Source organism: Cupressus sempervirens, chromosome 5, assembly GCF_028749045.1.
Source record: "Cupressus sempervirens isolate cs-2001-9-10 chromosome 5, ASM2874904v1, whole genome shotgun sequence".
In the NCBI taxonomy this organism is placed as follows: domain Eukaryota; kingdom Viridiplantae; phylum Streptophyta; class Pinopsida; order Cupressales; family Cupressaceae; genus Cupressus; species Cupressus sempervirens.
The window spans coordinates 273,983,197-274,010,545 of NC_143122.1; the positions used below are offsets into that span (position 1 = coordinate 273,983,197).

At 32.0% G+C, this 27,349-nt stretch overlaps 2 protein-coding genes across 2 annotated transcripts; both read right to left on the reverse strand.

Annotated features, from left to right (window-relative positions):
- Positions 1-13,100: 13,100 nt before the first annotated feature.
- Positions 13,101-13,745, reverse strand: LOC149555637 (caffeic acid 3-O-methyltransferase-like). Its single transcript, XM_089829449.1, has one exon. It carries the CDS (start codon positions 13,743-13,745, stop codon positions 13,101-13,103), a length of 645 nt encoding a protein of 214 aa, XP_089685575.1.
- Positions 13,746-15,103: 1,358 nt separating this feature from the next.
- LOC149555638 (caffeic acid 3-O-methyltransferase-like) lies at positions 15,104-16,575 on the reverse strand. Its single transcript, XM_089829747.1, has 3 exons — positions 15,851-16,575; positions 15,653-15,717; positions 15,104-15,549 (listed from the first exon to the last, which is right to left on the reverse strand). Exons 1-3 carry the CDS (start codon positions 16,569-16,571, stop codon positions 15,259-15,261), a joined length of 1,077 nt encoding a protein of 358 aa, XP_089685873.1. The 5' UTR covers positions 16,572-16,575; the 3' UTR covers positions 15,104-15,258.
- Between the last annotated feature and the right edge of the window lie 10,774 nt (positions 16,576-27,349).

Here is a 27,349-nt window from a genome sequence, read left to right on the forward strand (position 1 = left end):
CATGATTTCTCAATTCCTTTAATTGATCTAGCTTTGTACAAGGACAACTTTATTAGTATGGTGTTAAGAGTAGAGGAGGAAGGGAGTGGTGTTAGTCTCAGTGATGAGGAGATTGTAGACAATTTGAAGGGTCTTTTCATTGGTTGTTATGATACCACTACATCCACTTTGGGCACCATTCTTAAGCACCTCTCTCTTTCCCCACATGTCTTACAACAACTTGGTAAAGATAGTTACCATTTTCACCTCATTGTACAAGAGTAAGATGATATGGTTTTAATTTTAGTTGATTGTTCTAGATATAAAAAGTGATGTTTTGAAAATTTAGATTGTGATAAAATCAAAGCTGGGTGGGAGAAAAGTACATCACTTGGAATGAGATTAAATGTCTAGATTACTTACACAATGTAATAGCTAAAAGACTATGCATCATGGCTCGTATTAATGGTGGATTTAAGCCGGTAAAAATAGATGTTCTCTATGGAGCCTATATAATTCCCAAGAGATGGAAGGTAAATATCTAAACATTTTCTATTTGTTATAATCTTTCTTATTCGAATGTAACAATATATACTAATTGCAGGTTCATTTCTCCATGAGACAAACAAATAAAAGAAGGAATACTTTAAAAGTCTAGAGATATTTGATCCAAAAGAAACATACCCATTTTCTTATATCCCTTTTGGGCAAGGTAATCGAATGTGTCTCGAAAATGAATTTTAAAAGTTGAAGCTTTAGGAGATAAATATTGTATTCAACTTTGTCAAATATGCATTTTGGACTAGAAGTCGTTGTCTTTGGTTCCTAACTAGTCATGATTTATTTAAATAGATTCCATTATAGACCAGTCCCACAATCTCATAGATTTCATTATGGACCTATTCTACAATTTCAAATTACATTAAAAGCTCATGAATTTTTTAATTTCTAATCCATAGCTTTTGATCATTCAATCACTTTGTATGGTAAGAAATCAGGAATAACAATAATAGTTTGAAATCTAATTTTTAGTTTTACTTTTTCATTTTCTTAGACTCCTAAAAAATAATAATTTTTTTTATAGATGTCAAAGATAAAACTGGCTGCAATGAACAGGTAAAACGGTACCTAGATGGGGCTGTCGATCTAGGCGTGACCTTTTCAAATCAAAATCTTCACCTTTTTGACCTAAGAAATAATAATAAAATTTATAGATGTCAAAGATAAAACTGGCTGTAATGAACAGGTAAAAAGGTACCTAGATGGGGCTGTCGATCTAGGCGTGACCTTTTCAAATCAAAATCTTCACCTTTTTGAATGACCTACTTTCAAACACAACATTGAACCATAAAAAATAATTAAATCATAAATAGAAAAAAAAAATAGAAACGATTCAAAATAAGAGATTGTTATCACAAACTTGTTTTGTTTTTAAAAACTATATTCATCGTGTTTGGTGTCATATAAGAAAGGGTCAGTGAAAGCAATAGGCATGTTGAGAAAGGTGATGACTAATTACATGGAGAAGCGTGCCCATTATTTTAAGTTATTATATTTATCTTTAATGTTTATAATTAATCTTTACGAACAATTATTATATTTGATAGTGATCACTTAAGGTAATAGATAATTACGAGGAATTTGAAACTATATTTCTTAACAATATTTTTTCTACATATTAAAGTACATTATATGATTTACCAAATCATGGTATTCAATCTTAAAGAGAAACATGGTTATCCTGTTTACATTAAAAAGTCCACATTTCCATCTTTATTTATTAGGGAAATACTATTATTTACTTAATTAGTTATATACAAGTTAAATAATTAAAATTTTAAATTTGAATTTATTAACTTTGTATGTTATTGACATCTGTATTTTGAACCCTTTCAATATGAAAATAGAAAAAAATGAGGTTATGTTATAGATAAAATTTAACAATTGGGATTATGTTTTGTAGCAATTAGTGAAAGATTAATTTGTACTACAATATTTTAGATCCTTTAGATGGAGGATTTTTTAGTTTAGGATAGTTTCAAAGGCATTCAAAATTCAAAGAAATTTTTTTATTGAATAATTTAAAAATAGTTGATGTTTCGATTTGAAATTTTAGAACTATTTAATTTTGAATCTAAATTTTAGAGGAGAGGAGCTAGCACTACATATATTTTATTCAGAGTCTTAGACTTTATTGTTTAAATTAAATTAAAACTTATATTACAATGTAATTCGTGAGAAAGTTTAAAGTTTAGATGTAGTAAAAATATATTTTTTATTTTTAAATTTTAGTTTGGTTTGTCATTATAGTAATTTTTTGTTTTATAAATCCAATATTTTCTCTTTTCTTCAGGAAACTATATCATGAAGTTAGAATATAACAAAAGAATTTCCCAGTCTTTATTTTCTTCTATGTTTGAGGAGATATGGGATACCGACTTAGGTCATGTTGACATATTAGAGTTCATTGAAAGAATAAAAAATGTGGAGCTGACTTCAATTTTGTCGCAAGGCTTGGCAACTTCTAGTTTAGTTGAAGCAGAAGCATTCCCTAATTCTATGTAGTCAGTGGATTTGGTTTTACAATGTGCACAATGTTATGATAAAGAGAATAGAAAGATCTTCACTCCAAATGGAGAAACCATTTTGGATATTAGTTCTATCATGATACGAAAAATTTTCTCCATAGAAGAACATTCTAAATATGAGACCATGGATTTGGAAAGAGGTAATGATTACTATAAGAAAAAAATTTAAAAAGCTATTTGCTTTGTTCATGAAAAATTTTTGGTTCAACAAAATATCAATGTTAAGAAGATGGCAAGAGGGCAACATAAATCTGAGTTTAGGGAAGAGGAACAAGATTACATCACTCTCTTGCATAGGGTGCATGGACATAAAGAGGAAAAGAATTTTGAACCATGGATGTGTATATTTATCATGAAAATGATAAAAAGAAAACAAATAGATTGAGCTACAATAATCAGCAATAACCTAGACAAGAAGTTAGTGAATGTGTTATCAACTAAGAAATTCTACATGACCTCCTATTTGGTGTACATGTTGGCTTTGCAGGGGAAATACCCAGGTCTTACAAAGGTTGGACATATTAGTGGTAGAAAGCCAAGGGTATATGAATGTTTTCCACAATTAGAACTCATTGAAAGTGAAAGACATTTTTGCAAAGTCAATGATGCATTCTTCAATTGCATATTAAGAAAACTTGAAAATGATGCAGGAAAAAGGATATCAACAAAAGCATGCAATGAAATAATAAAGTTTGGAAATTGGTATGTTCAATTTCAAACTTTTTCATACCTAAGAGTTTATGGTTATCATGGTATACCATTAAATTTACCGAGGTATCCTTCAGATAGAATCTTGTTACTTGAATTGTGTAGACAGATTGTGCATGTCATAAAACATTATGGTGCAAAGATAACCAATTTTTTTGATTTCCCAATTACAATTGGTGGTTATTTATGTACAGATATTGTTGTTGCTGAAACAGCAAAAAAAGATCTATCCCCTTTTCGTATCTATAAATTTGGAAATGGAAGATGCAACTTTGACCTGATAGGTGCATTCAGTCTATGTTTAGGGAACAATCAGAAACATTTACAATGTTTGGAAGACCACTGGGAAAACTATCAGAATGATTTGGAGATTTTGATTCGAGAAAATTGCAGATTAAGCATTAATGTGATGAGAGCATGTAAATTTAAGAATATAGATGATGACATGAAAGAGGATGGGAATCAATTAAGTCCTCTATTTCCTACAGAAAAGATTTCAGCAAAAGATATCCCAAGAGTTAATTGGTACATTGTTGAGGATACATCAATTGAAAATAGGACTATGAGTGTCATTCTTATGTCCATGGAATGGTTACAAAGGCCATATCCTTTAATTTCAATACCTATGTTGAGTTATCAGGTTCCACTGCATATTATAGAGGGCTCTAATCCAGTTGATGTGACTATGATTGATGATGATAAACATATGACTCCAAGTATGGTAAAAAAGTTTGATCCAATTTCTTTAAAGGACACATGTGTGCATGGCATGCATAAAAATGTTATTAATCGTGCAGATCTATTGAAAAGGAAAAGATTAGAGGAAGAATGTGTTACTGTGACAAAATTAAAAGAATCAACTTCCCATGAATCATTTTTTATTCATTCAACTTCTAATTCTCATCCCAAGATTTCACCTGATCAATCTCCAAGTTGTAGCTCAATTGAAGTTGTCTATTGCACTATCTCTTCTCCTTCACATTCCTTGCCATTGTCTCCTAATCTAGACAAAGAAGCAATATGTTCTACATTTATAGAATGGAAATATGAACTTCAATGTTTGGGTAGCCAATTCATAAATAGGAGGCTAAAATGTTATGAGAATGTAATGGAGATTGCAAATGATGGGGTGGATGTAGATGAAAAAATTAGAAAAGATTTATTGGCTTGTACACAAAAAAATCTAATATTTAGAACATTGACAAGATCCTCCCATGTTCAGCTACAAGATTTGGGTATTTTACATAGCGAAGAAATTCTTTCAGAGTGGCTTACAGCACTTAATATGAGGAAAAGGATACTGTTAACCTGTAACAAGAAAATGGATGCATTTAAGGATATGTCAAAAAATAATTCGTCACTAATTTAGATGTTTGGAGAAGATCTCGAGTGTCCTTTTTGGGAATGTCCATTGAATGTTCAATATGAAGAACACATTTTTCAACAATTTTCAAACTCAATTCAAAAGTTGTCCTGTAAAGAGGACATTGACAATTTGATGCAAAAGAAGTTTATTATCTGTAAATTTGAAAAAGATTGAATACAAATAGACAAAACAATCAAAAAGATGAAAAGAGTTTTTGCATTTATACAGGTGAAGATGAAGTATCAGCTAGGACTAGAGGAAGATTAAATAATGAAAGTCATCAGGACATATGAGGCTAGCCACACGAAAAGCATGAGATTCCACAAAAATACTTTGTATTAGTGTTCCCTTCCCTATCATGCCTGCTTTTATGCTCTTGTTCCATCAAACTTAAAAAATGCCTTCTACTATCATACTATCATCACGTGGAACTTTTAGGACGAAAATAAATTGACCACCTGAGTAAATCTTTTTTAAAAACAAGTACAAATGTATAAGCATAGCAAGGTTCAAATGATAGAAATTAATTAAGTTTTTAGAATTATTATTCTATATATTTTTATTTAAATGTGAGGGGGATTTATTTGCATTGATGTTGTGAGAAGTTAATTGGAAATCAATTTATTATTATATTTTTACTGATTTTATATTTAATTTTCATGTGATACATTCAATTTAATAGTTTTTTTTGTCACTTTTATATTATTTTATATTTTGTAAATCTTGATTTATAAAATAATTCCTTTACTTAAAAAGAGAATTCTATAAGAAATATTTGGTTTCACGTTTTATAACAGTAAAAATGAATTTTTAATTTAATTTAATTTAATCTTTATTTTTAACATCATCTCATCTCATCTCAGTAGGCATTGAAAACAATATTGACTTAAATTAAATCTAAAATTATTTACGATATATATATATATATATATATTATATTAATCTTACATTATATTTTTTCTTTTATTATTACTTTTACATAATAAGTCAACTTAATACTATTATATACTATTATATACTTCTAAACATAAAAGTAAAGAAACATGATTCCTAACAATTTAGAGGGTTGATTCCCATATACAAGGTTGGAGAGGTGGTATGGATACCATTTGATAAAGGATGAACAAAAACTATTTCCATGGGCCTTAATTATTAGAGAAATAATTTTGATAGATGAGATAGGTGGGGTTTTTGACAAGATTGACTTATGTTTACTATATTATTAGTCAAGAAATAAAGTCATTCTAATCCTAAGCTCATTGACATAGAAGATTGTAATTTTGTTTAGACTCCAAAGGAGAAAAATCTAAATATTGCTTCTAATGTAGGAAATACATGAGTCATTAAAAATATTACTTGGAAATAAAAGAAACAAATAGTTCTTATTGAAATATTCTCTCAACCATGCCCTAAAATATATTTGCGTAAAGTTTAAAGAATATTATTAATTACTCTCAAGGTTACTATCAATCAGGTAACAGTGTGGATCCATTGTACATGATTTTTAAAGGAAATGCGGGTACAGGAAAGTCATATTTGATCGGTGGAATTATTAAGTATCTAAAACAAGCTGCAATGCCATATCAGTCCCCTCTACTGCTCCTCACACCAACTGGAGTAGCAGCATTTAACATTGGTGGATCAACAATACATTCAAAGTTGAAAATTCCAGTTAAGGATTTCATGCAACTAGAAGGAACATGTTTGACCAGTTTTCAAGAGGAAATGAATCATATAAAATACATATTGATAGATGAAATGAGCTTTATTGGGGAGAAGCTACTTGAGAATATTGACTCAAGGCTTCGTCAAGCAATTCCTCATAAATCAAATCTCAGCTTTGGAGGTGTTCAACTATTTTTATTTGTTAAATTTTGATTAATGTTATTTTTGATATATTGAAATATTATATTGAAAATCTAATGAATGGCTAAATGTTTGTTATTTTTTCTAGGAGTTTCAATCATTTTAGTTGGAGACTTTGGACAACTACCTCTAGTAAAAGACAAAGTACCATATGCAAGTTTTAGAAGAGCAAAAGCTATTATGCGAAGAATTCAAAAAGGTGGTCACATTAGAAAAGATTTTTAGGCAAGATGGAGAAGACTCAGAACAACAAAAATTTTGCCAGTTACTCAGCAATCTTAGAGATGCAACTCCCACAATTATGGACTGGAATTTGTTGATGTTGAGAACAAGAATTAATATTATGCGAGAAATAAATGATGATGTTGATTAAAAAAATCATTTATTTTCAACAAATGATAATGTTCGCATTCATAATAGAAGTATGTTACATTCTCTTAGAAAACCTGTTGCACGTATTATTGCAACTAAAGTATCAAACATTACTAATGTACATGACTATTCTATGGATGAGTTAGATATGGAATTATTGATCTCAAAGAATGCAAGAGTAATGTTGACTTCGAATTTATGGATAGAAGTAGGACTTCTAAATGGTGCTCTAGGTTTTGTTCATGATATTGTGTACAAGCCACAAACCATGCCGCTAGAATTACCCTTGTATGTATTGGTGAAATTTGACACTTACTCTGGATTCCCATTCAATGAAGAATATGCAAAATTAGTTCCAATATGTCCAGTACAAAGAGGGTGTACAACTCAAATACCTCTGAGATTGGCTTGGGCATTGACAATACACAAATCTCAAGGTTTAACACTTGAAAAAGCAACAATTGTTATAGGTCCAATAGAGAGAACATGAATGATATTTGTTGTGATTTCTTGTGTAAAATTATTACAGGGATTGAGGATAATGCCACTATTTTCCTATGATCGCTATGAGAAAATGCAAAAGGGAAAACAAATTGGAAGAAGAAAAGTAGAAGAAATAAAGCTTAGAGAAATAGAAACGATGTCATAAAACATTTTTCTTTAATATTATAGTACCTTCAACTGCAGTAGGTACCTTTTTTCTTATTGTAATGGTATTGAAAAATTGTTTGTAAATAGTTCTTCTATGAATATATAATTTGGATCATTTACTGAGATGTTATATGTGATCTTTTTCTTGGAAGGACTAGAAAAAATTATTCTATCATTCTTTGATATTGGCACCAGTTAAATTACAAATTATAATGTTTTTTAAAAGAACATATTTTCAATTAATTCTATTTAGTTATTCAACGTCAATGTTATATTTGTGGCTATCTAACTATATTAACACATTGCAATATCTCCATATGAATATATAATATGGTTCATTCTCTATATTTCTAAAATCATTTGTAAATAGCTTTTGTATGAATATAATATGGATCATTTACTAAGATGTTATGTATTCTTTTTCTTCGAAGGGCTGAAAAAAATATTCTATCATTCTTTGATATTGGTACTAGTTAAATTGCAAATTATAATATTTTTTGAAAGAACATATTTTGAATTATTTATGTTCAATTATTCCACTTTAGGTTTTTAATAAATATTTTCTTTAGATTTCATTCTCTTTTACACAGTCAATTTTCGTTTGTTTCCTGTCTTTCAGATATTTTAAAAACAAAAAATTTAAGGCAAAGAACAATTAGAACTAATGATTTCTACGAGTATGTTTTTCTTAGAAGAATTCATAGTGAAGAAAGAGAAAAATATTTGTCTTCAAAAAAAAATCTTCTGGAAGTAGGTTTTCTTAGATTTTATCCTTCAGCTCTTCGAAATTTCAACCATTTCTACAGAGATCCTATTTTTGAAGAATTGGGTTTTTGTGAGGAGTGCAATCCCACTGGATTGTACTCTGTTCCTATAGAGATCTATTTAGAACTAGCTCCTTACCCCATAGATTTACATGAAAATGGTTCTCATTGGTTGAAAACAATGCTTCAAGGTTTGCAAATTAGTACTCAAGGTCTAGAGAAATTTCACTATCATGGTCAAATTTTTCATATACAATTTGCTGGATTACACGACACACTTTGGAATCAGCATGTGGTTGATAGATGGGGGCCTCAGGGGGTCTTTTTGAATCTTCTATTTCATGAAAGAACAAGAAAAATTGTAATAGAAAATATACCTACATGGACGGAATCAATCTGTGAATTTTCTATACTAAGGCATTCAAATAATGGTACTTCATATATGAGACGAAGAACCTTCTAGCATCTATATTGGTTTGATGTGTTGGATCCAGATACACATGACTTACTTCAAAGAAGCATGATTCGCTGTAATGAATCTAGTGATTCAAATTCAAATGATTGATTCTTGATACTATTGTAATCAATTTCAATATCCTATCTATTAAAATAATTCCATAGTGATTTTAGTATTAAATCAAACAATTTCAAATGGGAAAAATTGTTATTCATATTTGCATTTACTTTTGTTGTAACTCATATTAGAATATATATTAAAAAAAAAATTATTTCTATTTATTTAATATATCTCATTTTTTATTAACACATTTTTATAATTACAATTCAAAATTAAAGATTTTAGATTTTTTTATGAGATATATTTATACTTTAAGATGACCACATGCACTATGTATAAGAAAAAATTAAGAATATTAATGTATTATACTTCTGTATGATATGTTTTATTTTTGTTTAAATTAAAAATGAGTATAACAATTTTAATTTATTGAAAATTATAATTTCTTCTATGTACATGATCTATATTTTTTAAGGCATCCATATATGATAAATTACATGTAATAAATCTTAATTTATAACGTTTTATGTTTTTTGCAGGATATAATATTAATACAATGGACCATTCTGACAATGAGTCTGAAATCATTATGCCAAATCCAGTGGGCTTAGTGAACTCTGATGGATCCCCTCAAACTGTTATTGATAAATGTGAAAGATCTACATTGGAGATTTGTTATAAATTGCTTCTACATTTTGAAAATGCACCAGGAGGAATTGATTTCATCTAGGATAATGAAATTTTAAGAATAAGAAATGTTAGAGAAAAAGTAAGGGAGAAATTTAATAGAATAGCTATTTTTCTAGATGTTTTGGAAGAAGTCAAAGCTGATCATGAAGAAAATGAAGGTTGCAATACTTATCTCATCAGTGATTATTTTATAAGGTCTTTACATCGACCAAATTAGTTATTATTGATAAAAAGATATGATTTTATTCATGCATAAAAAATGTATTCATATTATATAAACTACTATAGAATTTAATATTATCAAGCACAATATGCTTTTTCAATAAATATGTTTTCCCTTATTCCTTTAAATTGCAAATTGTAACCCTTGTCTATAATATATGTGTTTTAAAAGTTATAATTCATTTTTTATTATTGTAAATGATTGTTTGTTAAAATAACAAGATCTAGAATCAATTTTTTAAATATAAATATTTATTTATTTATTTAACATCATTATGTTAATTTTTATTATTATTCTTTGTTCTATTTTTTGGGTTGATTGTATTCTAATTTTTGCTTCAAGGTTTTTAATCACACTATTATCTACAAAAAGCATTACTCAGTAACATTAAATCAATTGGATATATGGAATCATATATTTAGATAAACAATTTTTAAAAAAATATTTTAATCATTAAACTAGATTATAATTAAATGTAAATATATATATATGAAATAAATTTAAATTATTGTAATAAATAAATCAAAAAATAGGTTCGAAATTGAGCAATAGATGAAATATTATTATATAAGATTAGAGAGGGCAATCTATTAGGAGAGGGATAGGAATTTTTTTTGTGTGCATAATATAGAGAGAGTGGATCTTTTATCATTATAGGCATAGGTCATAGGGAGAGTAAAGAGAGAGAGATAGGAAGGGACATGAGGGATAAATAGAGATTAAGGAGGAATATATGATGAGATGAGGGAGAGAATAAAGTTAAATAAAATAGAGAGAGAGAGAGAGAGAGAGAGAGAGAGAGAGAGAGAGAGAGAGAGAGAGAGAGAGAGAGAGAGAGAGAGAGAGAGAGAGAGAATAATTAGGAATGGAATCAAAGATTCGAGGGAGTGGAAGGGAGGAGATGGATCTTGAGGATAATAATTAGGGATATCTCTTAGAAGTGTACATATAAGAGATATAGATGGAGAAGATATGGTAATAGGTGTGAGAAAGAGAAAGAGTGAATGGAAGGTAAGGAGAGATAGTGAGTGACTATAGGTGGTAGATAAGACATAACGGGGACAAGATGACAGAAGTGAGGTAGATAAAGAAGAAAAATAGCAGAAAAATATGGCGAGACAAGGGATCTAATTAATTATTAGAGAAGCAGTAGATAAGATAGAATGGGGACAAGGTAAGAGAAATTAGGTAGATAAAGAAGGTAAATAGAAGAAAATATCTTGAGAGTAGGGAGAAGTATTAGAGAGAGAGGGGGGAGGCTATAAAAGAGATTAATTAAGGGATATAGATGGAGATGACAAAGATGTGGTGAAAAGATGGAGTGAGAAAAAAAAGTGAGTTGATGATAAAGAGATACAGTGAGTAATTATAGGTGGTAGATAAGATATAATGAGGTAGTTAAAGGAGATAAGTAAGGGGAAAATATGGTGAGAGAGAGACTAGGGAGAGACTGTACATGAGAGAATTAGGGGGATATAGATGTGTACATATAAGAGATATAGATGGGGAAGATATGGTAACAGGTGGGAGAAAGAGAAAGAGTGCATGCAAGGTAAAGATATAGGCTCGGTGACTATAGGTGGTAGATAAAACATAATGGGGACAAGATGAGAGACATGAGGTAGATAAAGAAGAAAAATAGGGGAAAAATATGGCAAGAGAAGGGATTTGATTAATTATTAGAGAAGTGGTAGATAAGATAGAATGGGGGCAAGGTAAGAGAAATTAGGTAGATAAAGAAGCTAAATAGAAAAAAATATCTTGAGAGTAGGGAGAAGTGTTAGAGAGAGAGGGGAGGACTATAAAAGATACTAATTAGGGGTGTATAGATTTGTATGTATAACAAATAGTGATAGAGAAGATGTGGCGAAAAGAGGGAACAAGAGAAAGAGTCTGTGGAAGATAAGCAGAGACAGTGAGTAACTATAGGGCATAGATAAGATAGAATTGGGACAAGGTGAGAGACATGAAGTAGATATGGGAAAAATATTGTGTATGTGTGTGTGTGTGTGTGTGTGTGTGTGTGTGTGTGTGTGTGTGTGTGTGTGTGTGTGTGTGTGTGTGTGTGTGTGTGTGAGAGAGAGAGAGAGAGAGAGAGAGAGAGAGAGAGAGAGAGAGAGAGAGAGAGAGAGAGAGAGAGAGAGAGAGTTGGGACAAACAAACATTTACATTTTTTTAGTATTAAACTAAACAATTACAACCCCAAACATACGTTAAATTAAACATATTTGTCAAATTCAAAAATTTGTCTTTTACATAATACAATTATACAAGTTCATATTATAAAATTTATGTAGTAATATTATATTATATAATAAATATTAGAATCCTATTATTTTAACATCCCCTACAGATGCTACTAGCTATATACATATTATATATTTATAAAATATATATAGAGAAAGTTCAGATATATCGAGGCTTTAATTTACACAAAAAAAAACTCATATTTATAAATTAAAGCCTTGATATCTTTTTCCTTTCTCTATATATATTATATAAATATATAATATGTATATAGCTAGTACATATACATATAAAATATTGCATAGTGACTAGACAATACCACATATATGTAGATTTAATACATTAATTAGGTTAGTTTCTAAGTTTAGTTTAAATAAATAAATAAGTTAGATATATAGTTACTTGGAAGTTATTGCCGTAAGTAGTTTGTGTGAGGGAAAATAAGGTTATATAAAGTTGTTCACATATCAATGTGAAATAATTCAAAATCATTTCAGTATTAATTTGGTATGTATCCGAATGTATCCAAATGTATATGGAAAATCTAAATCAATAAAAATCAGCATTTTATACTTTAGCTCTTTCAATACAATACAATTTTTTTGTCACACACAAGTCCTTAAATTCTTCCTCTATTCTTTCCTTTCCACCTATGCAAGCAGCCATCATTGCAATATCAAAAAGTAATCCAGGTTTCCTCTTCATCCCTTCTTTCTTCTCAATGACCACATCAACCACTAATAGCTTCCCATGATGTGGTAATGCCTCATAACAATTCCTCAAGATCTTTATACAGAGTTCATCATCCCAGTCAAGTAAAATCCACTATATAGATAACAATATAACATTTCATTACATGACCATTTGAAAACTCAACTTTAACCTAACTTTAATTTCAACCAAATAAAACTTTAAAAAGTCAAAATACCTTTAAAAAATGGCATCTGCTAAAGGAATTTTTTTGAACATATTACCTTCGACATTGTCGATTCCTGGAATGTTAAATCTCTATGAATAATAATAAAAATTGTATTTTTGATCAAATTTGTGAGCATCTTCTAATGTTATAATTGCTAACATGCAAGTCTCGATTGGTGAGAATCTATGGAAGTTTAATGATGGAAGATTGTTACCGACCTTGTATGGGAGTAGTAGTACTTATAACATGAGGAAGGTCAAAATTGATGACATGAGTGTGTGGATATTCTTTCACAATTAAAGATATTGCAGAGCCAATCCCTCTTGCGACATCCACTACACTCTTGAAGCTCTTAAACCCATCATAAATCTTCCCCACAGAAGCCATTAAAAGGCTAGTATCACTAGCCATGCCCTCATTGAAAATCCCGTTTGGCTCAGGATTGTTGCTTATGTACTCAAATAAGTTCATCCCATGGGCTTTTGTGAACGGATGGACACAATCTATGATAGAGTCATAGAGATGCTGACAAGCATCTACTGCACAATTTACATTACTGACTAGTGCAAAAGGTGCATGTGATTGTTGGGAACCATTTTTGACAAGAAACTTAGAGAGGGTGGTGAGGCCATACTTGTATTGGGTAGTGTCACCATGATCTATTGTGCTCTCTTCTTTGAAGATTCCCATGGAAGCCAGAAGCCTCATGATTCTAAACAAGTACTCAGTGTGAGCAGGTTTGTTGTGGGAAGTAGAAATATTAGAAGCAATTTGCTCCACACTGAGGGGATTACCACCACCATGGATGGCAATAATGTTAGGAATGTTAAGTAAAATAGTAGCCCGAAGGGACATGGGCGCTTCAGGCTGCTATTTTACTTAACATTCCTGACATTATTTCCATCCATGGTGGTGGTAATCCCCTCAGTGTGGAGCAAATTGCTTCTCATATTTCTACTTCTCCCAACAAACCTGCCCACACTGAGTACTTGTTTAGAATTATGAGGCTTCTGGCTTCCATGGGAATCTTCAAAATAGAGAGCACAATAGATCATCGTGACACTACCCAATACAAGTATGGCCTCACCACCCTCTCTAAGTTTCTTGTCAAAAATGGTGCCCAAAAATCACGTGCACCTTTTGCGTTGGTCACTAATGTGAAAAAATATCACAAAATTCTTCAACATAACTATAAACTATAGATTTGTCTTTGCCTACCCTAATACTAAATTTAAACATAATTATAATTTAACTATAACATTATCTGTAGTTCGATTATATAATTAATTATATTAATATGTGAAGAAATATCACAAATTTATTTAATTTAACATTATAAAATTCTATACTAATAAAATTAAATTTGGAACTTAAAGAAATGGGTTAAAGTCATTTTGTAAGACATTGCAAGTTATATTTAATTATTTACAAATTTCTTGATGAAGTTATAAATAAAATAAAATTCTACAAATATTTATAAAATTGTACTCGATAACTTCTATTTAAATGATGAGGTAAAATTATTATATAATGAAGGCAATAAATATGTTATCAAAAATACAAAATATTTTATATTCTATGTTTCCCATGAAAATAAAAATTCTTTTTCATTATTCAATCTTCAAACAATCTATAGTAATATGGTTAAGATTAGACATATAGTTAAAAATAAATAATTCAAACGAAAAGTATATAATGAATTTTACACAAAATCATAAAAGATAGAACATTGTCTTAATACAATTTTTAATTTAAAAATATATGAAAATCAAATCTACACAAATAATTACTCCTGTTGCATATACCTAAATTTTTTGTTATTGTATTTTGATTAAAATTTTGTTGCACATATTTAAATGAATACTAAATAACTCATTTATGTCATTCATATTCACAATGCTAACTTATACATATACATATAAAATATTGCATAGTGACTAGACCATACCACATATATGTTAGATTTAATACATTACTTAGGTTAGTTTCTAAGTTTAGTTTAAATAAATAAATAAGTTAGATATATAGTTGCTTGGAAGTTATTGCCGTAGTTTGTGTAAAGGAAAATAAGGTTATATAAAGTTGTTCACATATCAATGTGAAATAATTCAGAATCATTTTAGTATTAATTTTGTATGTATCCGAATGTATCCAGAAAATCTAAATAAATAAAAATCAGCATTTTATATTTTAGCTCTTTCAATACAACACAATTTTTTTGTCACACACAAAAATCCTAACTTTTATTATTCATTAAGAAACTACTATGTATAGAAGATCAAACCACATACAACATAATGATTTGTCACATACAAGGCCTTATTTATGTATTATTATTTGGCACTTGTTTAACCCATATTTCCATTTGTTACTTAGAAACTTCTATAAGTGTTTGAATGAAAGGTAACTCGAAGATTTTGTAACTTTTGAATCCTGCTTGGTCAAACAAGTCCTTAAATTCTTCCTCTGTTCTCTCCTTTCCACCTATGCAAGCAGCCATCATTGCGATATCAAAAAGTAATCCAGCTTGCCTCTTCATCCCTTCTTTCTTCTCAATGACCACATCAACCATTAATATCTTCCCATGATGTGGTAATGCCTCATAACAATTCTTCAAGATCTTTATACAGAGTTCATCATCCCAATCATGCAAAATCCACTATATAGATAACAATGTAACATTTCATTACATAGCCATTTGAAAACTCAACTTTAACCTAACTTTAATTTCAACCAAATAAAACTTTAAAAAGTAAAAATACCTTTAAAAAAATGGCATCTGCTGAAGGAATTTTTTCGAACATATTACCTTCCACGTTGTCGATTCCTGGAATGTTAAATCTCTATGAATAATAATAATAATTGTATTTGTGATCAAATTTGTGAGCATCTTATTATAACATGCAAGTCGCGATTGGTGAGAATCTATGGAAGTTTAAAGATGGAAGATTGTTACCGACCTTGTATGGGAGCAGCAGTACTTATAACATGAGGAAGGTCAAAATTGATGCCATGAATGTGTGGATATTCTTTCACAATTAAAGATATTGCAGAGCCAATCCCTCCTGCGACATCCACTACACTCTTGAAGCTCTTAAACCCATCATAAATCCTCACCACAGAAGCCATTAAAGGGCCAGTATCACTAGCCATGCCCTCATTGAAAATCCTGTTTGGCTCAGGATTGTTACTCATGTACTCAAATAAGTTCATCCCATGGGCTTTCGTGAACGGATGGACACCATCTATGACAGAGTCATGGAGATGCTGATAAGCATCTACTGCACACTTTACATTACTGACCAACGCAAAAGGTGCACGTGATTGTTGGGCACCATTTTTTACAAGAAACTTAGAGAGGGTGGTGAGGCCATACTTGTATTGGGTAGTGTCACCATGATCTATTGTGCTCTCTTCTTTGAAGATTCCCATGGAAGCCAGAAGCCTCATGATTCTAAACAAGTACTCAGTGTGGGCAGGTTTGTTGGGGGAAGTAGAAATATGAGAAGCAATTTGCTCCACACTGAGGGGATTACCACCACCATGTATGGCAATAATTTCAGGAATGTTAAGTAAAATAGCAGCCCGAAGGGACATGGGCTTGGCTGCTGAAAGACTGATTTCATAGAGTGCAAGATGATCTTCCATGGAAGACTCTGAAGAAGCCATAGTTTGCCTCATCTAATACAAACTCTGTCAATTTATAGAAAAATCATGGGCACAGGAACAAGGAGATGCCGGTCATCGAATTCATTGTCTGGTCAAGCGGTTAATGCGCGACGTTTATCTTTCCACATTTTGTATAATATGTGTCCACATTTTTGTACTAAAGAGTCAACTTTCTAGAGGGATTCGTGTCAACTATTTTGCATTATTTTGCTGCCTATTAGTAAAGTGAAATGTTAATAGTCTACTGAAGTGATGGCAGAAATTCATCGTTAGTCTTTCACGTGGTATGTGGACTCTACAATAACAACTTCAAATAATGGAAATGGGGAAGTGAGTCTTTCACGTGGTATGGAAATGGTGACCACATGGAAGTGAGTCTTTCACGTGGTATGTGGAATCTAGACTTGCTAGATAACATGACTAGCATTAATGTTTCAAATTGTAAAGGAAATATAATTTCTACGTTCATGTTCGAGGTAGTCTCTTTTTCAAGTGGCAGTAATGCTAATATTACGTCATCAATAGAAATTTTATAGATATTTTGATAGGTATTAGGGATATGGACTAGTTATATAAGGTCCTATTTCGTTGTAAGAATTGGGTGAGAATAGGAAATTTAAATACTCGCATTCACCAATTCAACGTTTGTTTGTAAAATACAAAATTGGAATTAGAATTCGCCTATCCTAATTTGACCCCAAAATGAGCATAGTAGAATTCCTCAAAAAAGGATGGAATAAGAATAGCTTATTCTTATTGCAGGTTTTAATAAACCCAATTTGATGAGTTGTCGGGTCCGTGACTTTGTCGTTTGGTTATATTTTGTCACTCAAATGCATTTTTGGACTATTTTCTCCATTTATCATAAGATATAAACTAGGTCAACATTATTTAACATTTAATATGTGTTTTTTTAAATGATAAAAAAGACTAATATCAAATTTGTTATATTTTCTAAACTTTCATAACTTTATCTTTACAAATAAATCTCATGTTTAGTCTTATTATTAAATCTATGTTGAAAGATCATTTACATATCATATTAATGATCTTGACTTATTTGTATTTTTTATTTTCTTTAATAGATTTAAAAATAAAATGATTTTAGTTTTGAATCTTATACCCATTAAATTAATTTGATTTAATTTAGAATTAAATTTATAATATACAATATATTATGTCCTTTGAATTTCGATGAATTTCAAAGGTTAAGGTATATCTTTCACTTATAAAGTCAATTAAAAAAAAAGTCTAATTAAAACAAAACTTATTCCAATTCCTATTTCAATTGTTGCAACCAAACATAGAAAATGTATATTTTGACTCCTCTTCCATGTCAACCAAATAGGTCCAAACGATATTCTAGAAATTATTTTAAGAATGCACTAATACTAGAAGAGAGCTTATTCCAATATAGATGGATGTTGCATTTGGCAATTCTTGCAGCCAAATGGGCCCTAAATGCTTTTCTTAATGTCTTCAAGTTAAGAGAGAAGAAGTCTTTGGAAATCAAACATATTTTATTCTAAATTGAGATTGGTTATAAGGCTTATGAAAAAATTAAAAATCACTTGCCATTTATGAAAACTAGGGTTCATGAGTTAATGGGCAATGCAGTCAACACTCTAAAACTTTGGCAGCAATAAGAAATACTAGTGTCCAGACTAGAAAAGAGAGAATTGTGTAGAATAATAATATCTTATAGTCCAATCTAGGTTGGTAAAATATGCAAGATTAACAAGTGTGAATATCAAATGTAGGCTAAATGAACCTTCCTATGCAAGCCCACAGTTGGCTAAATGGGGTTGGTGGTCGACACACATCGGGAAAAAGGTAGGCAATACCCAACCCAAAGGAAAATTATTTGGTTGTAGTAATGGTGAAAGAACGTGAACCACTAAGAAACAACATGCAAAGGATGGCAAAATGTTTAAATTAAATGTATCCAAAATGTATATTGCATTGGTGGTTGGACCAATATTTTTGACCAATCATGTGATAACTAATGGGAGACTACCATGGGCATGGGACACAAATCTATGTAGTTGACCTACATTGCATGCATTATTCGCCAAATGATGATAGACCCATGAGACGAGATCACCAAAAAGAAAAGATTTGTCACTAAAGTAATCTTTGGAATTCAACTCTGCATTCAAAGACTAAACACATACAGTTGTGGTACCATTTCATTTGATTAGTTTTGGATGATGGATAGTTAAAGATGAAGAAGATACATATAGATAATAATACAGTGAATATGTTTACAAAGGTAGTGACAACGGAGAAGCTGAATTCCTCTTCAGCTTCGGTTAGTTTTCTAGATAGAATAGAATAAAATGACAATAGGGTCTAGGTTGGTTTCATATTCAGTTTCCAAGTGGGAGATTGTTGTGATATGGAGCCTAATCAGACTGGGAGGTTTATTTGATGCAATTTTCTCCCCATATCATTTCTATGGGGTTTTGGGCACAACACCCTCAAGATGGGGTCAAGGGGCAATGCCCCTATGGGGTCCTAGGGTAGCACCCTAGGTGCATTCCATGTCATAGTATAGGGTGGGATCGAGGGGCAATGCCTCTGCGACAATTTTCAAAGGAAGCACCCCTAAAGCCAAAAATGACATTATATTGTAAAAGTTGTCAGCTACTATTTTAATATTATTCTAGCCCTAATTTTCTAAGTGGCAAAAAGCTTGTATAAAAAGGCATAGGCTTAGGGATTTTCATAAGGTCTGATGCAAAAAATGGTTCTTGCAGTGGTATTGAGTTGTAAGGGATTATGAATTGTAATCAGGTTGTAATCACTGGATAAGTTGTTGGTGGACGTAGCCTAGGGTGAACTCTGTTAAATCCTAGTGTCTTGTGTTCTCTTATGTGCAATCTATTATTTTTTGATATTGATTATATTTGCATGTAACTATTATTTCTATCTAAGGCTAATCCTAAACCACATATCTTTATCTATAACTTCAAATAAATCTTCATCTCTTTCTCCCTCCCTCCATCTTCCCTAATTTTATTTCTCACTCTTTATCTCTCCCAATCTCCATATCTATTTGTATGTATACATACTTATCTATATTTGATTTATCTCTCTCTATCTATTTACTTCTACCTCCCTCCTCCTCTCTCTATATATCTCCACTTTTTATTTCTATTTTAATCCATTTCACTATCTATATATTTCTATTTATGGGTATGTGCAGGATCATGGTGTGCCAAAAAGTGGCGATGTGAAAAACAAAGAGTTTGAAAACGTCTAAAAGTGCTTCAAAATCTGCTCTGACTTTTTTTCACCTATCCAAATACCAAACCTAGAAAGTAAGGCCCAACCCTTATTAGATATCGGATACCCGATACTATATTGGATACTCGATAACACTTAAAAATATGAAATAATAAATATATATTATATTTTATATGAAGATTAATATTTTTATATTTTGAAAATCATTCACAAATATTAATATGAGTATAATATAATATAATAGTATAGTATAATATAATAGTATAATATGTTATACTATAATATAATAATATTATTATTATTATATTATAATAATTATTATACTATAATATAATATTATTATTGTATTATAGTAGTATAATATATTATATAATATAATAAGATAATAGTATAATATAATATAATACATTACTTGACCCGTGAGGTGTTTGAAAAAAGACAACTCATGGGTTGACTTGAAAAATATCAGATATCCAATATAATATCAGATACCTGATATCTGCCAGCATTTATAAATAAATAAAACAACACAACTCGCGGGTTGTTTTCACAAGGTTATATTGTGTTCAACGGCTCGAATATCGGGTTTGAGATCAGAGATATGATATAAGGTAATTTTTTGTTTTGGATTTTTATCAATGTTAATATAGATTGAATAGATTTTATCATGATTTTTTTAGTTTTAGTTGAATTTAGTGTTTTTTTAATAGAAATTGTTAAAATTAAGGTTTTTTTTAAATATGTATTATGTTTTGCAAATTAATAGGAATGGCTGATCAAAATGATGACACTGAGGCAAGGAATAATATTCCTCGTAACCCCCCACCAAACGATCCAGTGCCCCCACAAAACCATCCACCAAATAATCCTTTACCCCCTCAAAACCCTCCTCGAATCGAGGATTTGATAATTAAAAATCTCACCCAATTGAGGACTTTGCAAAGAACATATAATAATGTACATGCATTGGCTCCTATGTTATCCACGTTAAACACCATAGTGGAAAACATTGAAACTGGTGAACCCACAATAATCACAAAAATTTTAACCTTTTTTTCATATATATATATATATATATATGTGTGTGTGTGTGTGTGTGTGCTCTTTTGACTTCCATAATTGCAGGAGAATGATCTCTTACTATAAAATAAAACATGCCAAAATGTGCTGCTTGGAGTAAGCTTTCCAACGACTATAATTTTAATACATAATTTAACCATTAAGACTTTCAAATATGAGTTTAACTCATTATAGGTTCATTACCGATTGAACATCTACCGACTTTGACACCTCGGAAAAATTAGTAAATTAGGTCAAATTTTTTTTGAAAAATATGGAGGAACTGGCCTATTGAGATACCTTTCTATTCAAAAAAAAAAAAAGGTTTATGATAAATTGAGTTCAAATTATCTGTGTCAAATAGAATGTATGTCTAAGTTACGATTCATGTCACTTCAAAACTTCATAAACTATACAATACTCAACCAAAATAAATCAAACCAAATGCATCCTTTGGATATTGATGTTACAAATCTAACCTTGAAAGAATTACTTCATTATCATTTTTAGAAAAAAAAGTTATGTGTGTCAAACAGACTGTCACTTTTTAAAATATTGAATTTTATTATGTACCAATTTTCGGAGGAGATAAAAAAATTTGACATAAATAATTTTTTTTTTTAGATTAAAAAATATGGTTACAAAGTAGGAAGAAAGTACTCAAAATCACTAGTTTATGTCATTTTGAAATTATTTATAGTTTTGGAGATATAGTCACTTGAATGTGACGTTTGTTGCAAAAATATTGAATTCAGTGTCAAAACTGGTCAAAAAGTGGAACCCATTATTGTGGGATCACCCAACCCTTACCAACAAACAAAATGTTGCTCTTTGTTGGCATGAAAAAATGCATGAGATGTTTGATGATGGCTTGAACTATGATGAGGTTGTGGCCCTCAATATAACCAAAAAGGATTTGGCTAACATTTTTGTGAACCCAAAAATGGGTATACCAGTTGACAAAAAAACCCAAATATCGATTAAATGGTGCACAAATGATGCCATACATGCAAAATTTTGGGATTGTTGGTGGATGGTTTTTGATATCCCTCCACATAGCAATTTAGAGGTGCCATTTTATTTCCTCAGAAAATTATATGCAAAATTTGTGTTGAAAGTTAGAATGAACTATTGGAGCATGAAGCCCAACATGGGTGTAGGACTAGGAGCTCCTCAAGATAGACCCTCTTCTCAGTGGAAGAAAGTTGGCACTTTTGTCCCCCCTACTGATATCTGCCCCCTTCCTCGAGTGCAACATCTTGATATTATGGTACAGGCTAGCTCTCAGACCATTAGAGCCATTCATAGGCTGAGTAGCCTATTGATATCTCAAGCAAGGTCAGTCCTACCTCCCTGTGTTGATGATGCTAGCACCAGTTCATCATTAGCTAGCTCATCACATGTTTGTGTGCCTCACACTTGCATTACATGCAAGAATATTTTCTTGGATCCCATAGGTGATCTTCCTAAGTGTCATTTTGTATTAGATGAGGATACACCAGACACATGTGTAGAGGCTATAGACCCTAATGTGAGAGAGGAGGGGAATGCAAAGGCATTGACTCCTTCAGTGTCGGTACGTGTATATTTTTTTCTTATGACATATGGGATTTAAAGTTAATTTTTATAATAGAGTAATTTTAATTTTTAAGCCATATTGACTTATACATGTATGTGATCTTCATTCATGTTTAGTTTATGATTGAGGAGGAGCTGAGACAGATTGATGATGCCACGCTCTCAGCCATTTCATTTGGCCTTGAGACATCTATGGTACATTATGTTGTGTTCTCATTTTTTTTTCTATTTGATATTGTAGCATATATGGTTGCTAATCTTTCTTCTATCTTACAGGTATCACCTGTCTCGAGGGGACAAAATGTGGGGCATGAGCCAGCACCCATTGACAAAGGAAAGGTAATTAGGTGCTTTCTATTTGATTAAATATCGATGCATTCTTGTAAAATTTTTGTGTTAATGAAATTTAATTACATTCTATATTGTATATAGGGCATGGCTACTAGTGATGAGCCCATATAGATTATGTGTCATAGATTCTCAAGCATTTACATTCACACCGAGAGCCCCATTGTATGTATAAGTATCATTTATCTTTTATTTTCCTTATCTTCATAAATAAACTCAAAACTAATTTTTGTAATATTAACAACTACTATTTTGTATCTCATAGGAGACTCGTAGTGCACATGAGGGTCGACAGGAGAGTTGTGTAGATTTGATGATGCAACCATTATATCTTGAGGAGGAGCCTACACTAGTAAGTCATAGTTTGAATTCATGATTAAATATGTTATAAATTTAGCATTCTATGAATTATAATGTTATAGTTTAAGTTGTAGATTCATCTGACAAACATATTTGAACATACATAGCCCACAATCAGAGAGTTACAAGCATTGCCCAGGGCATACAGGAGGACTCCTGACCGGCACAACAGGGCGACAAGAGAGGTATTTATTATGAAATTTTAATATTATAAATCTTCATTAAAAAAAATATCATTATGCATTTGAGTAAATCAATGTTAGATACAAAGAATCATATAAGTTTGGTAGTCTAACTTTGGATTTTCCATTTTTGTTTATGTAGGAGGCATGTGATCCACCTATTGTAGCGCAAAGGCTGCAATTTGATCATCCACCAGCACCCTAGGATAGTATAGTTGTCATATGCCACCTTGTTTACAGAAACATTGATATTATATGCATTCTAATGGCATGATCAGCCACATTTTGTATAAGGATCAATTTATTTTGATATATATTTGTGTACTTTGTCTATGGATACATGTATTTTGATATATATTTTTGTTATTTATGTGCACAATGATATACATATTAATTTAGCATCTAGTATTGTTTAATTTATCATGGATCATGTGTATCATTCATGTTTATGGAATATCACTAGTTTTGATCATGTTTTTTATATTTGCTTCAAATGCAATAATTTTTTAATAACATTTGAACAACTTTTATTATCAAATTTGGATGCAATGTTTAATTTGAAGTGCTATCATGACATAAGAATGCTTGTTAACCTCGTACACAAGGTTCACATAACTCATATTGATCCACTTAACAAAATTGGCTTCATTAATGCATGTTATAATTTCACACCTTATATATGTGTTTCCAACCTTCTATGGTCATGCTCAAACCCCTAACTGACTCGTTGTACTCATTTTCACTTTGCAAGATAAAGTTGCAAAATTGCAATTTTGCAACTTTTACAACTTTTGCAATTTTGAACAATTTTTGATATAACTTTAAATTCTTAATTAGATAAATTCACCGAACTTGGTAAGGGGTTATTGATAGCCCTCATGATCTCCGAGTTATGACCATCGAAAGATCAACCTTGAAACACACTTAGAACACCTTGGAGACTCCTCGATATGGGGTGGCCATGGACGATGGAGGGTCTCTGTGGCTAGAACAAGGGTGTCACTAGGGTTCACCTACCCATCTGAAGCTAATGGCACTGATTATTCGATGCCAAGATTAGCAATTTCAAAGTTACATTGTGGTGCACCTATGAACTGAGGCACGCTGTGAGTTTTTGCATCAAGCGAGATCATTATGTTGAAACCAAACCGAATATGATCTCTCAAAAATGAGATAAGTTATTTTAGGCCTTGGCATCACCATCTTGGAGAATTTTACATTTCATCAATAGCCCTCATGAGCTTCGAGTTACGACCCTGCGAAGATCAACCTTGAAATGCACTTAGAGCACCTTGGAGACTACTCGGTACGGGGTGGCCATGGATGATGGAAGGTCTCCGTGGTCAAAACAAGAGTGCCACTAGGGTTCACCCACCCATCTGAAGCTAATGGCACTGATGATTTGATGCCAAGGTCAGCAGTTTCAAAGTTATGTTGTGGTGCACCTATTAACTGAGACACACTATGAGTTTTGGCATCGAGCAAGATCGCTATGCTGAATCCAAACAAAATGTGATCTTTCAAAAATAAGATAGGTTATTTTAGGCCACAACATCACAGTCCTATAGAATTTGACCTTTCATTGATAGCCCTCACAAGCTCTCAGTTACAACCCTTAGAAGATCGATCTTGAAATGCTCTTAGAGCACCTGGGAGACTACTCGGTATGGGCTGCCCACGGATGATGGAGTGTCTCCATGGCTAGAAAAAAGGTGTCACTAGGGTTTACCTGCCCATCTAAAGCTAATGGTACTGACAATTCAATGCCAAGATCAGCGATTTCAAAGTTATGCTATGGTGCACCTATGAACTAAGGCACACTACGAGTTTTGGCATTGAGTGAGATCACTGTGCTGAATCCAAAAAAAATGTGATCGCTCAAAAATGAGACTGATTATTTTAGGCCTTAGAATCATCGTCCTATAGAATTTTATGTTTCATCAATAGCCCTCACGAGCTCTGAGTTATGACCCTCGAAAGATCAACCTCAAAATGCACTTAGAGCACCTTGGAGACTACTCGGTATGGGCTACCCGTGTACGATGGAGGGTCTCCATGGATAGAAAAAGGGTGTCACTAAGGTTCACCAACCCATCTAGAGCTAATGGCACTGACGATTCAATGTCAAGATCAATGGTTTCAAAGTTATGTTGTTGTGCACCTATGAACTAAGGCACACTACATGTTTTGGCATCGAGCATGATCACTGTGCTAAATCCAAATGGAATTTGATCTCTCAAAAATGAGATAGGTTATTTTAGCCCTTGGCATCATTGTCCTGGATAATTCAATGTTTCATTGATAGCCCTCACGAGCTCCAAGTTACAACCCTCAAAATGCACTTAAAGCACATTGGAGACTACTCGGTATGGGTTGCCAGCAGATGATGGAGGGTTTCTATGGCTAGAACAAGGGTGTCACTAGGCTTCACCTTCCCATCTAGAGCTAATGGAATTGATGATTTGATGCCAAGATGGGTGGTTTCAAAGTTACGTTGTGGTGCACCTATAAACTTAGGCACACTACGAGTTTTGGCATCGAGTGAGATCACTATGCCGAATCCAAATAGAATGTGATCTCTCAAAAATGAGATAGGTTATTTTAGGCCTCAACATCACCATCCTATAGAATTTGACATTTCATTGATAGCCCTCATGAGCTCAAAGTTATGACCCTCGGAAGATCAACCTCGAAATGCACTTAGAGCACCTTGGAGACTACTCAGTACAGGGTGGTTGTGGATGATTGAAGGTCTCCATGTCCAGAATAAGGGTGTCACTAGGGTTTTTCTACTCATTTGGAGCTAATGGTGCTAATGATTCAATGCCAAGATTTGTGGTTTCAAAGTTATGCTATGGTGCACCTATGAACTAAGGCACACTATGACTTTTGGCATCGAGCGAGATCATTGTGCTGAATCCAAAAAAAATATGATCTCTCAAAAATAAGATATATTATTTTAGGCCTCAGCATCACCATCCTATAGAATTTGACATTTCATCAATAGCCCTCACGAGCTCCAAGTTATGACCCTCGAAAGATCGACCTCGAAATGCACTTAGAGCACCTTGGAGACTACTTGGTACAAGGTGGCCGTAGACGATGGAGGGTCTCTATGGCTAGAACAAGGGTGTCACTAGAGTTCACCTACCCATTCAAATCTAATGGCCATGAAAATTTGATGCCAATATTAGTGGTTTCAAAGTTACATTGTAGTGCACCTATGAACTGATGGGCACTGTGAGTTTTGGCATCGAGAAAGATCACTATACTGAATACAAACGGAATGTGACCTCTCAAAAATGAGATAGTTTATTTTAGGACTCAACATCACCATCCTATAGAATTTGATGTTCCATCAATGTCCCTCACGAGCTTCGATTTACGACCCTTAGAAGATAGACCTTGAAATGCACTTAGAGCACCTTGGAGACTACTTGGTACAGGCTTCCCGTGAATGATGGATGGTCTTTGTGGATAGAACAAGGGTGTCACTAGGGTTCACCCACCCATCCATAGCTAACGGCACTAATGATTTGATGTCAAGATCAGTAGTTTCAAAGTTATGTTGTGGTGCACCTATGAACTAAGGCACACTACGAGTTTTGGCATCGAGCGAGATCATTGTACCAAATGCAAATGAAATGTGATCTCTCAAAAATGAGATAGGTTATTTTTTGCGTCGACATCACTGTCCTATAAAATTTGATGTTTCATCAATAGCTCTCATGACCTTCGAGTTATGACCCTTGGAAGATTGACCTCAAAATACACCTAGAGCACCTTGGAGACTACTCAGTACAAGGTGGTCGTAGATGGTGGATGGTCTCTATGGCAGAAAAAAGGGTGTCACTAGGGTTCAGTCACCCATCTGGAGCTAATGGCATTGATGATTCAATGCCAAGATAAAATATATGAATGAGATGGTAGCTAACCAAAGTTTAGAAGATTATTTTTATAGTATTGTAAAAGTTTTTTGTGAGAACCTTGCTCCTGAAAATTTAGAGTATACAC